The sequence below is a fragment of the Pagrus pagrus genome, assembly GCF_965226575.1.
Source record: "Pagrus pagrus genome assembly, chromosome: 4".
NCBI classification, from domain to species: domain Eukaryota; kingdom Metazoa; phylum Chordata; class Actinopteri; order Spariformes; family Sparidae; genus Pagrus; species Pagrus pagrus.
This window is the reverse complement of record NC_140188.1, coordinates 15,585,330-15,601,982: the sequence shown is the minus strand read 5'-3', so window position 1 is coordinate 15,601,982 and position 16,653 is coordinate 15,585,330. Positions and strand designations below refer to the sequence as shown.

The following is a 16,653-nucleotide window of genomic DNA, read 5'->3' as shown; positions in this document are numbered from 1 at the left end:
TCAGTTACATGGGAAAAAAAACACAGTTAGGAATTTAATGTTAACCTCCAGCTGACTGTCGAGCAGAGTCCTCAGCTGTGATGCCAAAGTCTTTCTTCGCACCACCTCCCTCTCCACCTCCCTCCTCATCCTCTCATAACTCTCCCCCATCCTCTCCTCAGTGATCGAGCGTGGGTGGAGTAGCTGCAGTTTCCCAAGCACTCCCTGGTACAGCTCCTTCACCTGGATACACACAGACACATACTGTAAATGTTAACTGCCATACAAACATCTTCGCAAGATAGCAGTAATCAGATCGCACATCTGACCCCTTTGCAAAGCTGCTCACATGCAGCTAACACTGGTGAGACGTGCACGTTTGTGGGATGACACATAGGTACGAGATGTGCCCTCTCTTCTTACGCCTTTATCACCACAGCTGTCCTCGGGGCTGTAACAACAACCTGTGTCTCCTACACCGCAGCCAGCCATTTGATGGTACAAACAGGAAACACACAGAAGAGAGAGAGAGTTGTGTGACAAACACAGAGGCATTCCAGCATGACACCCAATCTGTCTCAATAGACTTAAACTGCATGAGTGAAGAAGGGACAGTAGCAGGTGAAAAAGAGAAGGAGGTAAAGGTAAGAAGTGACAGACTGGATTGAACTAATGCTTGTGAGAAATACAATGTTTTATCTTAGAAAGCACATTGCTTCTCCCCTCTATCTGGACAAACTAAAGCACTGACACCTGATGAAATACAGTATCTATCTTCAACCAATAACATCCAAGAGCTAGTTTGAAACTGAGATGATACAAATAAAATAAAGAGGCACTAGCTTTTTGCTGAGCAGCGACTGCACTATGGCCAACCCTGTAGCCCTAACTTCACATATTGTTGGTTACACCAATGGAGCACTAGCTTGCATCCTAAGCATTGCAAAACCTAATTCAGAACAACATTCGCAGTGCGTGGAACCACAAAAATATGCTATAGGCTATGACCCACTTATCAACAAGATCAAAAATATCTTTACCATATCTATGAAGCTACAGCCGGCAGCTGGTTGACTCATTTTAGCACAAAGACTTGAAACAGAGGGAAAACACTCATCTGGTTCTGTCCAAATCTGCCTAACAGTATCTCTAAAGCTCACAATTTGTGTAAGAAAGTTACAAGTGCAAATGCCAAAAACTGCAGTGTGTTTGAATTCAGGTAAACTCTCTTCTTTTCCCCTAAACATTACAGTAACGTGACATCATCACTGACAATGGAGGTCTCCTCAGCAGATCCCCGCTGCAGTCAGGTTGATAAACAGAGACGAAGATAAATCTACTTTTTAATCCCAAAAGGTAAAAAATAATCTCCGAGCTCCGGATCAGAGCAGATCAGATGTGACTGTTCAATCCTCAGGTCTGGCTCAGCTCCCCCACATGCTAGTCGGCTCTTAGCAGCTGAGCAGCAGCTCCTTTCACAAAAACTCTGCAGATTATATATTGTAAGTAATTTTTACACTTAAGTCTTTGTGCAGATATAATATGTTAGTTAGTGCTGGCAGATTTTTCCAACTTCTTGCTATTGGCAAGAGCCAGGCTAACTGTTAACTAAGCTCATGAGCAGGTGGTGGCTTCATATTCAGGGTACAAACATGAGAGTGGTCTCGATCTTCTCATTAAATTCTCGGCAAGAAAGCGTATAGGTGTATTTTCTGTATATAACCTGAATATGATTTGTGTGTGTGAATCAGCTTTCTGAATTTCAGTGATGTGACGCCTGTTTCCACAAAACAATAAAACAATAATGTAGGCATTTGCAATACAGGATACTAATGCATCATTTTGTTTGACAGTTTTTTGTTTTCGAGATTACATAATGCATGAGTGTGTGTGTGTGTGTGTGTGTGTGTGTGTGTGTGTGTGTGTGTGTGTGTGTGTGTGTGTGTGTGTGTGTGTGTGTGTGTGTGTGTGTGTGTGCGCATGTGCGTGCATGCATGTGTGTGATGGAAAAAAAAACACAGTCTTTGCACCGACCTCAGTGGTGAGCTGTCCCAGCCGTGTGGTTACAGACACACTCTGTTTGAGCAGCAGGCTGTAGAAGGTGTTGCTGCTGAATGCCTCCAGATCCACCTGGTGTTCATAATCCCAGAACTCCTCCAAGGTGTCTACACAGACCGCCGTCAAGTAGGTGAAAGACAAAGACAGACAGAGAGGGAGAGACTGTAGAATTAAAAAAACACATTAAAAATCTATAACCTCTCTCTCAGAGAAAACTTTTATGAGCGAGCGTAATGTACTGCCTGAGGAAAATCAATGAGATCGAAATGCATCGCCCGCATGTTCTGGTACACCCACTCTAATGTTAACATGTGGCGTGCGGTTTCGTTAATGTATGCACATTAGAGGCTTTGATGATGACTTTCAGTTTTTACAGTACAAGTGGGAGCCATTTGAAAGGCTTTGTAATGAGAGAGAAAGTTGTATTCCTGTTTAAAAGCTTACTGTACAGTACGCTTTCTTTTTGACGCTGTTGAACAGTCAGATGATAACAGATGGTAACTCTACAGTATGTAGTGAGGTTAAATAGTTACGTGGTGACAATCACAATCATGTAATGCATATCAGGATAATGTCATTTGAGGTAATCTCTCAAGTCTGGTGACATTTGGCTTGTTGTCATTTTTATGTAAGTCCCTGCACGTGATATCGGGTGTATGACAAGAACCTTTTCAACAGTAATTGGTTGGGTGGGAGCAACGCCCAGGGGTCGCTGTCAGTGTTACATAATATGTCACAAGGGTCTTCAAAGACCAACAAAGGGTTGATGTGTGTTGGTGCACACTGCAGGTGCATCTATTGGTGCGTTGTAGATTTTGTTTGAATGCTAGTTATGTAACATATTGGCCTTTAGGCTTTCAAATGAATGAGCTTAGTGGTCATGTGCAGGTGGGTTTGCGTGTGTGTGTGCGTGTGCGTGCACCTGGTTGAATGCAGTCTTGTGTCATTCTAGCTTGTTGGTTTCGGTGAATCCTCCTCAGTGAGATCACCCTTGAACCTTTAGATGAGTAGTCGTCCATGTGGTAGGCCAGCTGCAACAGGCGGTAACGCGCTCTGATTGGCTCCTTCTCAGGCCATCCATATTCACGGAACAGGATCTACACGCCGAGGAGATTTAGTCATTTTTAGATGTATTTTTTTATATGATTTTAACATGTATGTACACTAACCAGCAGTGTGACACATAAGCAGAGGATGACCACAGCTCCAAATAGCAGTCCTCCGGTCACCAGCCAGTCCGGCCTTAGTAACAGGTTGCGTCTCCGACTGATTCCCACCCTGGTCACATGACGAGGGATGGTGGGGAAGAAGGTGGCGGGTTCGTAACACTGGCCACCTGCAGGCATTACCCGCACATACTGAGTAAGAACAAAATGATGGGTCACTTTGAGCAATTCATTGATGTACTGTATACACATCACAGCAAGTTAGAGAGCAGAAAATAAGGAAACATTTGAAGTATTTAAAAGTGTAAAAGCAGTTAGATCAGGCAAACAAAGCCAAAGATCTGAAAGGGTATTGAGCAAAAATAATGACAAAAAAAAGACCAAAAGTTTTGATGAACAATGTGAGGTCAAAACGTTCACAAACTGGCTTCACAAGTGTTGAAGGAGTTAAGAAATGCATGCATCTGTTTTTGGTGAGGAATCTTTCATGCTGATATTATTTTAAATGTAGTTACCAAATGTTTGTGCTGATTGCTGCTCAGTGAGAAAACATACACTCCAGGCTGGCTAAAGACCACCGAAAAGAAGCTGGGAGGAGTCCAAGACAGAGTCAGCTCCTCTTTTAGCTGTCTGAATGCACCCCAGTCAAATTCACTGTTTGTGTTGTACAAGTTGTCACTGAAAGACATAAAGTGTGGATTAAGGCACGTGTATTACGAGTCAAAACACAGATTCACAGCAGTAAAAATGTATAAAACTGACTTACAGATCATACTGAGGATAGTGACGTGTGTCGACAGTGAACAGTATAACATCACCCAAATGGAGACACACTGTGGGGTTCACAACTCCAGTTACGCTTGTATCTCCCTTGTTTCCCCTCCTGCTGCTGGAGCTCATTTCTCCACTTCCTTGACTGATATTTTCAACGTTGTTGAGCTCCCACAGAAGGTCAGAATCGCTTTCTAAAAAAAAACAACAGCACAGGACCTTCATCACTGTATCATGCTCTCATTAATATTAATGTTTTAATCAACAAATATTGTTTTGTTGTGTCAAACCAGCTGAGCTCTGTGTGGCGACAGGGAACAGTTGCTGAAGCTCCTTTGGGAGGCCGCCGAGGAGGCCGAGGAAGCCTGCCTCTGCAATCAGCAACAGAGACGAAGAAGTGAGAGACAAAAGGAGGGAAACACATAGAAAATCACTTAGTGGGTTATGTCTCCACCTGTTGTCTGAACAATGTAGACAGGATGTGAGGAGTTGAGGCGGCTGTTGCACTGAAGAGTCCCCCGGGAGTCCCACTGTATAAAAACCGTCTCCAGCATGCTGCCTGAGATGCCAGACACCTGCACAGTGAACACACACAATGACAGTGTTTGCCATTTATAGGTCACTGCAACACAAGAGACGTTTGTCATGGGCTTTCAACTGCTGGAGCAATAAAGACGACGGTTTTGTACGCATTGTCTGACTCAAACTATGCATTATGTTTACTCCAAGACAGTTTCAATGGAAGTGCTGTATGTATGGATATAGATATCATAAGGAGGGAGAACACTTCTTATAAACAGTGGGTTTTACAATACCAGAGAGCAAGCTTTCTTTCAGTATGTCTTGCTTTTGTTCATGAAAATCTGCCTTTGTTCACCTGACTGTCAGAGCTCCACACCAGCTCCATTTCTCCATCAGACTGACACTGGAGCTCCAGTTCAGTAGCTGGCCTTGTCCTGCATAGACCCCCACAAGCAGCTCTTCCGGGAGGCTCTCTGCAAACGCAAAGACCCAGCTCTCCATCATAACCGCGGTATTCTTCTGCAGATTGACACACCTGCAGGATAGCAAAGTAAAGCTCAAGTAAACCAAGCTAATAGTAGTTATTTTTTCACTGTCAGTGTATTTTTTTCTCTCATTTAGAAATCACCTAGCATTCTCAGCTCGGTTTGACTGTGTAACTCGGTGAAAGGTTATCTGTACCAAGGACCGCTATAGAGGACGGTGACAAAAATAAACACTGCATGGGGAGGACAGTGAAGGCCTCGCTCACCGACAGTCAGAGGAAACAGTTCTGTGGTTAAATATTAAATGTGACTAACACAAGTCTGGACTGGATAAAGTATATTCAGGTTCATGGAGGAAAGGTCAAAGACATCTAGGTTGTACTCATTAGCCTTGTCCGTGATAGTGTAGTAGTGGAGTATGTTTTTCAGTGCGTTCTGCAAACGGATCAAAGTTTACAACTTATCTTTCGACTGTATCAAAATCTACAGAAGCAAACTCATCACATACGTACGCATATAACAAGAAACGTTTCTTGTAATAACAATGTACTATTCATCTTGCTATAAGTTGAAACATTTTATGTTATAGCCTAATGTGATGACTTATTGATATGACACAAGACGTGACAACTTATATTGAAGAAAGAAACTTTTCAACAATAAACTATTTATCTTGTTAAAACCTGAAATGTTTCATGTTATAACAAGATATTCTCACATTATATAATCACATTATGTTGTGAAAGTTTCTTGTTAAACCAATATAAGTTTTATGTTTTAACAAAATAAATAGCATATTGTAATAACAAAAAGTTTATTTTCACAACAATAAAAGTTATGTCATAACAATATAAGTTTTATGTTTTCATTTCTATGGCAGCGTATTTCTTCCTTGAGCGGAAGATTCAAAAAGATCTTTGAATGATTGAATGATCCTGTGTTTTGTGAATGACATGCCACTTACCTTTGCTCTACTTTGGTATGTGCATCTGTTTGTGATATGATTACACAAGGTCTAACCTGCTGCTGACAGTGAAGTAACCACTGATATCTGTCCAGACAGTCCCCATGCTGTGTACGTGTTTTTCCGTCTCTGCAGACATCATACAGTTTGTGTGCACACACATCTCCGTTGTTGGAAGGTTGGTAGCCGATGGTACAGTGGCATCGCCCATCACTGGACTGAGAGAAGAGGCAGCAGGGTTCAAACACTGTGTTGTATAATACTGGTCACATCTATCTATCTATCTACTGTCTTTTCCCATCCCTCCTCTCTTGATTGATTCTTTTGCCCCTTCCCTACTTCCTTCTTTCCATCCTTACTTCCTTCGTCCTTCATTCATTCATTCTTTCATTGATTCCTTCACCTGTTCTCCACATATGGTTGTCCATCCTTCCCTCCTTCCGTCCTTCCTTAACTACTCCTTCATCTGTTTTCTCAATCCTTTCTTCCTTTCCTCATGGATTCCTTCATCTATCTTCCTTCTCTCCTTCCATTTTTTATTCCTGTATTGATTCCAACATCTGTTTTTCTTATTTCTTCTCCCCATTGATTCCCTCATGTTTGTCCTTCCTTCCCCCTTTTCCTTCCTTTCTTCTCTTCCTTCCTTTAAGTCAATCATACAAGATGCAACAGTCACAGAAAAAAATCTCATTCTCCTTATAAAAAGCTGATGAGTGGAGGGCTCAACACCTGCGCAAGCTGCATCTGACTAGGAAACAAGACCCTTCTGCGAGGGAACCTGATCTAGAGCTCTTTCAGCTGGAAGCTACAGATTGTTCCTTCTAAAGTTTCAGAGAGACAGTGAGGAAGCTACTCTCATATTAGTGTGTGCACTGTACCAGGACTGAGCAGACCAGAACAGAAAAAAATCATAGGCTTGAGAAATGAGGGTGAGTAGGAACAGTAGAACTACACAATCACATAAAGACACCAGAGGAAACACACATGCCACAGGGATGAATGGGTTGATCCCACTACTGTATGGTGTGAAAACACAGTGTCACCTGGAAGCTCTGTCCCTCTCCCGGGCAGACGCAGGAGTCCTGACCAGACAGAGGCTGCTGAGCCGCAGGGCCACAGGGCAGGTAGGCAGGCAGACCTGGTCTGGGACAGTAGTGGTGAGGAGGACACTTCAGACAGCTTTCTATGGAAACAGCATCAGCAGTTGGCCCATAGGTTCCCCTAGGACAGGGGACTGGAGTGAAGCTCCCTAGAGGACAGTAGAAACCTGTAAGGAAAATAATATTATGTCAGGAGAGGAGGTAGTTTCACATATGCAGGGAAATCTTAGACAGTCAGGATAACATACCTGGCTGGCAGGGCTGCCTTTCCTGGAACTGTTGGCTGTAGTTGTTTCCATCAACCAGGGTAAGGAGCAAGGCACTCAGACCCCACACACACTTGAAACTCTTGCATCTGCATGTCCTTAGCATGGTTCATACATCCACCTGCTGAGGTAGAGGCCTGGTGCAGTAACCCAGCAGATATCCAGACTCAGGAAGAAATGTTCTCATCCAGGATCTGTAAATATTCTCTTGATTTCCTGCCTCGTTTTTCATCATGGCCAACACAGTGAAGATATTCCGTCACAACATCGCTCCTTCGATAAACCTCTCCTGCACACATGACCTGGTCTGCCTGTTGGTAGACAGAGCTGTGAGCTAAGTAGTGAGCTGGTTAGTCTGCATAACTTTCAATGGCCCGCTGAAAGATTTATGAGGCCTGTGAGGTAAGGTGACAGTAAGAGTTGAGGGTGGTAAGCAGAAGTGAAAACAGAGAGTACAGCTGCATGGTGCCGCCGGATCACATTACTGCATTTGTTCTTCTCAATCCAACCATGAAACTGATTAATGATTTGGCTCCCAATGTGCATCAACACAGCTTTGCTTTAGAGGAGTCTACTTAGCACCATGTCTGTCACAGCAGCTGCTGAGTTCCCATCTCAAACTCAGATCTCTGCTCAAATATAGCCCCTGGCTTTATGCAAGCTAGCTGCAACTTTGTGAGTATTATTAATGTTGTTTATTTGTGTTTACTTGTTGATATTGGCTTGAAATCTTGTGGAAGGTATAATACGACTATGGTCAAGGTCTGTGTGGCCCATATAGTAAGTGACATAAGTGGTAATTTGCATCAATAAACATTTTTTCTGCAAGTTAATAGAATATAATTGCAGTATAGCTCACAAAAAGATTTCTCTTATGCATTTATTAATGTATGCAACCTGTATCTGATACAAGCATGTGCTTTATGTTTAAAAATAAATGACTAAATAGATAAATGTTTACAGAATTAGAGAGGATTAAAGTTTTCATGGAAACCTTCGCCCATTATACAGTTAATCTGAAGGTAATCTCTGCACGCCTCCCAGGTAATAACCAAGGCTAGATTGTTGCCCTTTGCTCTATATTGGAATGAACCAGGAGACCCAGCTCTTGGCTTAGCTGTCTCGTCATTTCATACAGTATGACCCTGACATTACACCAGTAACAGGATCATAGATATAGAAAATGGGTATATGCTGGTACCACTTCCATGGAATGGAAGCTGACAGTAATCTTTTGATAATCTATGTCAGACATATGGGTATTTGTAAAACAATATTTTTAATTAATATAATATATTTTTATTTAACCAGGTTGGTCTCATTTTCATAATGTTAGAGTTACACAAAAGAGGACCCAAACACAGACACGGAGGCAGGCAGACTGAAAATAAAAGCAAGCTTTAATGAAGCTGAAAGTCCAAATGCGAAATCCAAAAACATAAAACCCAAAAGGCAAGCAACAAAGGCAGGCAGAGACAAGTCCAAAAAGCAAAGGCAGGCAGTCAAAACTTAATGCAGGTTAACACAAGTAGAGCACAGGACCGGAGGACAGGTGAGACAAGAAAAATTATTAAGGAATATCAAAAGATTCAAAATGTTCTAAACTAAGATGGCCACCAGTTGTTATTCATATACATATTTACTGATGCTTTTATCTCAGGGAGAAATAAAGGCATTATAAGGGAGTTAGACCATGGCATCACATCACTGAATAAATGCACAGTACAGGCGATGTGAAACAACAACGGGGCCAATGAGCTGTGAACTAACTGCCTGGGAAACACAGATTAGTGTTTTACTTGATTAGTTTGTTTTTTTCCACTCCCAAACAGATGTCTAAACGAATTGGCAGTTAGCGATGCTGCTGGAGGGAATGTGGAGAGATCATGCTTGATCATGCTCATGTTTTCTGGTCTTGTCCCTTCAGACATTCATACTTTCTGGAGGGCAACTGCAACAGGCAAATCAAAAACTCTGGGTTTGGATCAGTGAATGGGCTATATTTAATCTGCTTTACTCCTCTCTCTCCCTGTGTGTCTCTCTCTCTCTCTCTCTCTCTCTCTATGTAAGTATCGCCATCATCCTTTTTCTCCTGGGCCCCCTTCCCCACCCTCATGTGCAGCCCTGTCAGTAGCCTGCAACATTCACATTGTCTATCTTGGACATATCCTTGACACGCTAAGTAAAGATGGCACCTCAAGGATCATTGCAAAATACTGGCTTCTGAAATCCGTTCAACTTCTGGCCTCTATTGTAAAACACCCACATCGTCTAGAACAGATGACCTACTCGATAAGAATTGGGAGCAAAAACTGTGTAAAAACGCGTTTACTGAGCTAATGAGGCAGAACGCTCATAATTATTGTATAAACCAGTTACAGTGATTTACCGATCACCCCATGAACCAATTTTTTTGGTTCTTTTTGCAGGATGTGAAAAATGTTCATGAATAAAATGTTTTTAAAAAGATGTAAATATTCTCACACTTTAAATTAATGCTTGTGTGCATGTGCATTCATGCTTACATACAGTATGTGTAAAACAAGGCCTTCTGTAAGCACATATGTTAAGGGTGCATGATGTAGTGTAGGGGAAGACATTTTAATCAGAAGAGAAATATCTTCACTGACTGATTTTCTTTATGCCTAAACAAACTAAATCAACTCTCTTTGTTGTCATGACTGAAAAAAATGTATAAAGGACAATATGATTTAATACTGTTTTACTTTGTTTATATTTGGCGGACCCTGCCACCTTTCTAGCTTCAAACTATGTTCTGGGGACCTGATTTTCCTCTAAGAGCGGCTTGTTTATTCAGTTAATACTTCTGAGTTTGTATTATTGCCTCATTAATATTAATATATTTAAATTCTGAGTTTGAATTTCTTCTCCAAAACTACATAGTGCCCCTTTAAAGTTGCTAACTGGCTACAGAAAGCAGTCAACAGTGCTGTTTTTATGTACAGTAGCCAAAGTCTTACTCACTCTACTCTGTTATTGTATTGAAATAAATGTTGGACTTTGGATAATTGGAATAACCTACATATTTCATCATGGTCGCCATGGACTATGATCCTCCAATGACTGCTCGCAACTTATCTAACAGAGCGGCAATAAACTTTCACCCACATATACATGTCACCCGTGAAGAAAACCCTCCACATCACTTTCATAAATACACGGTAGGTTAATGAGATCATTGGGAATTATGAAGCCATTCTAACAACAATGCAGACAAACACATCACACACTATAAATGAGCGTAAAGACTCAATAATGCAATTCACGTTGACCCGTGCACTGACTTCTGTCTTGTTTTTCCGGTAAAAAGACAGAACACATTAAAAACACAAGGTTTTGCATAATCAAAAGTGTTTACACTGGCTGTTTTGTCCTGACTAGAAGCACAAACACTGGTGTTTAAACTGATTGTCAAGCATCCAAAACAATCGCTGATCATCAAGGTTCTATGATCTGCTCCAAAACTGGACTTTCTAGGTCGCTCTGATGAACTTCAACCATTTTCACTTTTTAAATTCAGATTAAAAGTCCAAAAGCTTTGCTGATTTGGCACAATCTTTCTATATCATTATTATAACAGCATTTGTATCTTATTGCAGTATGTTTTTTCTTATTCTCACAGAAAACCTGCAATACCTTCTCCCTTTGAGACTCGTTCCTATAGAGGTGTGTGCTCTTCTGCATGACATAATTCCCTTAAAGCAGTGCTGCAACAATGCTGATAAGTTTTATGAAGGTTCACCTCTGTTTGTGTGTGTGTGTGTGCGTGTGTATGTAGCTCTGTGTGTGTATGCATGTTGTGTTCTGTCATCACTGTGACCCTCCACGTGTTGACTGTTGACACAGGCAGAGTTTGGGCTGCCGCTCTGATAACAAGGGCCTTTATAAGTCAGAGGAGAGGAGAAGTCACTCTGCAGAAACCCTGATCCTCAGGTAAAGACCTGCCACTTCTCACGTATCGAGCTTTTTGTCTTAGAGTGAGAAGGAAATGTATTTGTGGAAATGTTGAGTATTTAGTCAGTCATTTGTTCATTCCAATAAGAATTTCTTATGTGTTTCATTGATCTGTCCCTCCACAGAAAGATGAACATGCACCTAAAAGTCGTGATCTTCGTCCTGTCATTCTTGACAACTTCAGGTATACATTACTCCTCAAATGCTGTTTAATACAATTTAATTTGCAGTGCATTTCTCTTTTTCATGTATTTTTTATATCTGTTTAGCATTCCCACTGCACCATGAGAGCAGGGAGGCAAACTGGACTGATTTGAGGGCCAACCAGGCTCATGATAAGACGGACCTCACAAAGGATGTGGAGTAAGTTGATTAAACTAAGTGCTGCTGAAGACAAAGGTTAAAGTCAAGGTGAAATATTTAAAGAGAATAGCGAAATACTTTCTAAATGAGTGTTTTCGTCTTTGCTCAGCAAAATCTACAAGATCGACATAGACAGCAGCAACCTTTACAACCAAGATGACCACAGCAGAAACCCTGTGGCAGAAGAGATGCAACGCAAACTCAACATGGAGTCAGAGCGTCTGCGTGTCCGTCTGCGCCAAGAGCTGGCCGAGCTGCAGCAGAGGCTGTCCTCATCTCCAGCCCACCTCAGCTCCACCCTGACCAGCATGAGAGAGCGCTTGGCTCCCCTCACCCAGCAGCTCCAGAGCTCTCTCAGCAGCAGCACCCAAGATCTGTGTGGCCAGCTGAGACTCTATCTGCAGGGCCTTGAGACAGCAGAGGCCCAGACAGAGACCGGTCCGGCTCTCTACCAGGAAGCCTTCCACTGGATGAGCCAATCCCTGGAGCACAGCAGCTCCAAGGTGGCCGATGTCGTCAGCGACTTCCATACCAAAGCTGTGGGGGAGATTGAACATCTGAAAGAGATGAGCGCTGGCGAGGATGAGCTCCGGCAGGAAATTAGCTCCAGGCTGGGACAGGAAGTGAGTTCTCTCAGAGTGGAGGCACAGAACAGGGTAGGGGCTCTCAAAGCAGAGCTTGCTGCTCTGCTAGAAACTGCACAGCCTCATCGGGCTGAACTGACAGCCAGTATGGAGCGGTTCTGCCAAAATGCAGCTCTGCAGGGCCAAGTGTTTGAGGCCAGGATAGAGAGGCTGTTTCAGGGGCTGGAGGAGGAGCTGGAGGTCAAGGGAGCCTCCAGCCTGTCTCTTTCTTCTTCTCCTTCTTCCTCTTCATCTGTACAGCCAGGCGACTCTTTGCAGGAGGACTTCTCAGTTAAACTCTCGGCTCTGATCCAAGACATTCTGCACTCAGTGCAGTGACAGCGACAGCTAAATTAACGTGATTCTTGTCACTGAATTTGGTTTGTTGTTTGAAATTGTCCCAGCAAAGTAAGTAGCGTGTAAATATTTATGAATGTAAGGTTTTGATTGGTGTGTTTGTTTCATTCTGTATGTAAATGAATGTATAAATAAATGTCAGTATATATTTACTGTACCGTGTAAAAAGATGCTGCTTTTGGAGAGTAAAGTTGATACAAATTACCTGTTTTTTTACCTTTTGTCATTTCTTTAATTATGAAATATAAACACAGAGTACACCAACACCAACCTGATTTCAAACATTTTATTTATAAATCTGTACAAAATATAGCAACAGCTCTGACTTATATACTGCAGAGTGTGATCAAAAATATAAAACTGAATTGAGATTATGTACATGATATCAAACAAGTGAAAATAACAAAAAACAACCATTGCAAATGCATATATAATACATATAATATAAAATATTGAAATTATCCAGTTCTTTAACTGCTTCTATAGTTAATGTTTCTTTTTTTACCGACCATTCAGGGTTAACTGTTCCCTCACAACCAATAAATGAAGTGTAGACAGAAATAGTTACATAAGACACCACTGTATTTCCTTTGTTTCTATGGTCACCTAGTAAGGGCATTTGATTATTACTGAAAAATCACAACAGTGTCAGATTTGGTGTCAATTTGCCAGTCCATCTGTCAGTTAAAGGCATGAGGTAATCCTCCCACCCAGTAAAACTTCTTCAGGATGAACCAGCCACCCAGAACAAGCAGGACAGCAGCAGCCGAGCCGAACACCACGCCCACCGCCAGGCCCGTCAAGTCCACGTCACCTCCCTCTGATGCCGCGTCGTTGCCTGAAGCACGCAGGGGGAGATTAATGGAGATCGCGTTTTAGGTTGTTGTGAAATCTTCAAACCAATAAGATGTATTTCATGAATAACATACTCATAAACATACTCACTGAAGGCAGCAGAATATGGCCTGTCTTTATTAGAAGGAGGAAAGAAAGGGATTAAGTGAAAAGGCAGCTTCTTTATCATGGTTCACTACAGTGGCGTTGTGCTTTATGCTGAGACTTACCTTCATCGGCCACATAAAGAGGTCCAACAGATACAGTGGCAGAATCGGTGGTTTCCTTTCCAAAAGGAGTCAGAGATCTTCTTCTTCTGTTATTATTACAAGCCTGAAAAACAATCCAGTTGGGTTTAGTTTGATATGTCATACGATGTAAAACTAGTGCCAATATGATATACATCTTGAGGTGAAGAAATAATGTGCTATTTATTTGTTAGGGTTTGGGTTAGTTAGTGAGGGAAGTAAGAAAAAAAACAAGGCTGAAAAATATCTGATCTAAATTGTGCTAAGGCAAACATATTTCAGGAACTCAAAAAGATTATTCTAGCAAAACCTTTCTCTTTTTTTGTTACATGTTCTTGAGTGATAAGACAAAAAAAGTTGGATCAGACTTTTCTCTGTTGCCTCTCAGGGCTTCTGTGATTTTTGGTTTAAACTGACAAATGAATCTCAACGAAGACAGATTTTGGGGGTTCAAGGTGCCGACTACAAACCACAGCATCCTTAATTCAAATCCATCCGAGGTTTGTGGCAGTCATTTCCATCTCTTTACATACAAGGCAATAAAATGTTTCCACACACATTTAAACAATGTTATCAGTAGCAACTGTTATGTGTTTTGGGTTCATTGAGTTTTTGATGTGGCTCCTAAGATGCAAAAAAAAAGAGGAAGTTCTGTACATATATTCAAATCTTTGCCTTTAAAGGTTACTTTACTTTCCCTGGTGTCATGTGTACTTGACTTCTACAACTTACAGACAGCAGCTCTTGACATTTGCCGGGCTCACACAGTCTCAGTATGCAGTGCAGATAGATGCTGGACTTTGTTTGGTCACGGTGCTTGACAAAGCGGAAGGTCTCGAAGTTAAATCGGGCGACTTTGGAAAGGCCGTTGCTCGTCATTGATGTCCTTTGGTCCACTACACAGCTATAGTGGAGAATTATTAGATATAGTTTACATTTTTTTTAACTGATATGGTGATTACTTCAGTCTCACATGTACGTATGTGTGCTTCCATACCCAATGAAGAAGTTGTGCTGCTCACTGTTCGACAGGTTGTAAGCAGAGGAAGTACCAAAGCAGTGATCCAGCAGTACATTGAAACTGAAAACAGGACAGCGGGCCAATGAGTTTGCCAAGAATACACGGTGCTGATTTTTATATCAATATTTGTTTTCAGATAAACCAATTCACTATGAGCATGCACTCGTTCCAAGTGGGCCATGCTCTACTTACTTTCCTGTGAGGTTTTCAGCCTTTACCTCCACGTAGATCCTGACTCGTAGGTCAAGTCCTGTTGCCGGGACCACTAACGGGTGGCCATAGCTGCTGTCCTGGAGAAATAAGAGGTAGTCAAGAGAGTAAATCAAGAGAGAAAGCTCAGTAGTGCGTCCAAGGCAGCTCAATCCAAACTTGTACTTACATTATAAACACCTATTTTCAGTGTATCGATGAAGGTTCCGTTATTGTCTTTGGTCGCCACAGAAACTGAGGAGCTAAAAAATCATGGAAAGACAATCACTTTTTACATGTGTTCAAATGTTTACTATAATAATTATCATCCAAATATCCTTTTTGCGCAATGCATGCTTTTTTTTAAAGATGGAGAGGTACTCACGCCACAATCTGTGTGTTGTTGATCAGGTACTCCAGCGGGTAGCGGCAGGAGAAGTGATAGTAGAGATCTGTGGCGTAGCTGATCAGCCCCTGGTCAGATCTGGGTGTGTCTATGTACCCAGTGATGATAACTGACTGGATACTTGAGAAGCCATTGAAGGGACCCGCTGGATCTGGGGCCTCATCCACAATCTACACAAGGCAACAAAAACACAGTCATTGCAATGTCTTCCTCTATATCACCACATAACTCTAAATGCATTGAATATATAGATACTTTCTGACCTGCAGAGAATGACGACAGGGGTTATCCTGACTGTGGTTAACAGGAAGCTGGTAACGGATGATCGGAGGGTCCACGCTGGTGTCGATAGAGCCCAGGCACTCTGTGGTGTTGTGGTTCCCGTTCAGAGCCAGGTCTGTGGTGTTGAAGCCTGACCACTGAGCCGTGCACAGGTTGACCTCCAGGGTGATCACACTGGTGCCGCAGTCGACAGTCAGGTCCGAGTTTTCTATGAAAATTGAGTGGAGCCAGAAAATGCAATGTTATGCTGACTAAAGTTAAGGATTTTTCTGAGTTTGAACATTGTTGGAAACATTTGGAATAATGTAAGTGCGCTACTCAACAAAATATACAACAAAGGTCTAGTTGTTTTTAGACATTTTAATGTAGAAATGTCACCTACCTGGTGTCCGCTCATACACAGAGGAGCAGTTGTAGAGACACTGAGCAGGATGCAGCAGTGCAGCCAGCAGAGGGAGGCAAAGGTAAAGAGTCATGCTGTCTGCAGGAGACTGAGTGATCCTGTATCTAGATGGAGAAAAAATAATATTTAGAATAATTTAAAACCAACAATAAAATAGCCAGAAAATAAGATTTTTAACTCAGTCAGAGCAATGCATTAAAAACGTTTTTTAAATTATTATTATTTTTACAAAAAACATGAATTGGTAATTTATGTAACTATAATTTAACTGTCTAATTCTCTTGAAACCCATGATATTTAAATTTTTCACTAATTCTTATGTACTGCAATTTAAAATCTGTGACTTTCAAACAGAGACCTATGTGACAACCAGAGGAGGGTCTTACCTTAGCTGGTACCTGAGCAGGTGTCACAGAGGTAGTCATGCAATTCGGCTTTTATAGATTTTGACAGACTCAAGACACCTAAAACCACTGAGGTGTGACTCTCAAGCCCTTCCTCCAACTAATTATAGACCACACACACACACACACACACACACACACACTTTGTCCATGTATCTACCGTGACTTCTCGTTTAGACGGCAGCAGCTCCTGGCAGAGTTTACTGTCAGATCTTAACCCGGCAGATTAATGTGTCA

The 16,653-nt window shown here is 41.8% G+C and overlaps 2 protein-coding genes across 2 annotated transcripts; one reads left to right on the top strand and one right to left on the bottom strand.

The window, feature by feature from the left end:
• Positions 1-10,446: 10,446 nt before the first annotated feature.
• On the top strand, positions 10,447-12,834 carry LOC311256187 (uncharacterized protein; the record flags this gene model as incomplete). The annotated part of the gene is made up of 5 exons (XM_084351036.1): positions 10,447-10,493; positions 11,179-11,265; positions 11,412-11,470; positions 11,556-11,649; positions 11,759-12,834. 5 exons carry the CDS (start codon positions 10,447-10,449, stop codon positions 12,609-12,611), a joined length of 1,140 nt encoding a protein of 379 aa, XP_084207162.1. The 3' UTR covers positions 12,612-12,834.
• Positions 12,835-13,309: 475 nt separating this feature from the next.
• On the bottom strand, positions 13,310-16,085 carry LOC311255569 (zona pellucida-like domain-containing protein 1; the record flags this gene model as incomplete). The annotated part of the gene is made up of 9 exons (XM_084350143.1): positions 13,310-13,467; positions 13,664-13,796; positions 14,444-14,615; positions 14,709-14,792; positions 14,925-15,022; positions 15,112-15,184; positions 15,307-15,497; positions 15,591-15,817; positions 15,992-16,085. The coding sequence occupies 9 exons, from the start codon at positions 16,083-16,085 to the stop codon at positions 13,310-13,312; spliced, it is 1,230 nt and encodes a 409-aa protein (XP_084206269.1).
• Between the last annotated feature and the right edge of the window lie 568 nt (positions 16,086-16,653).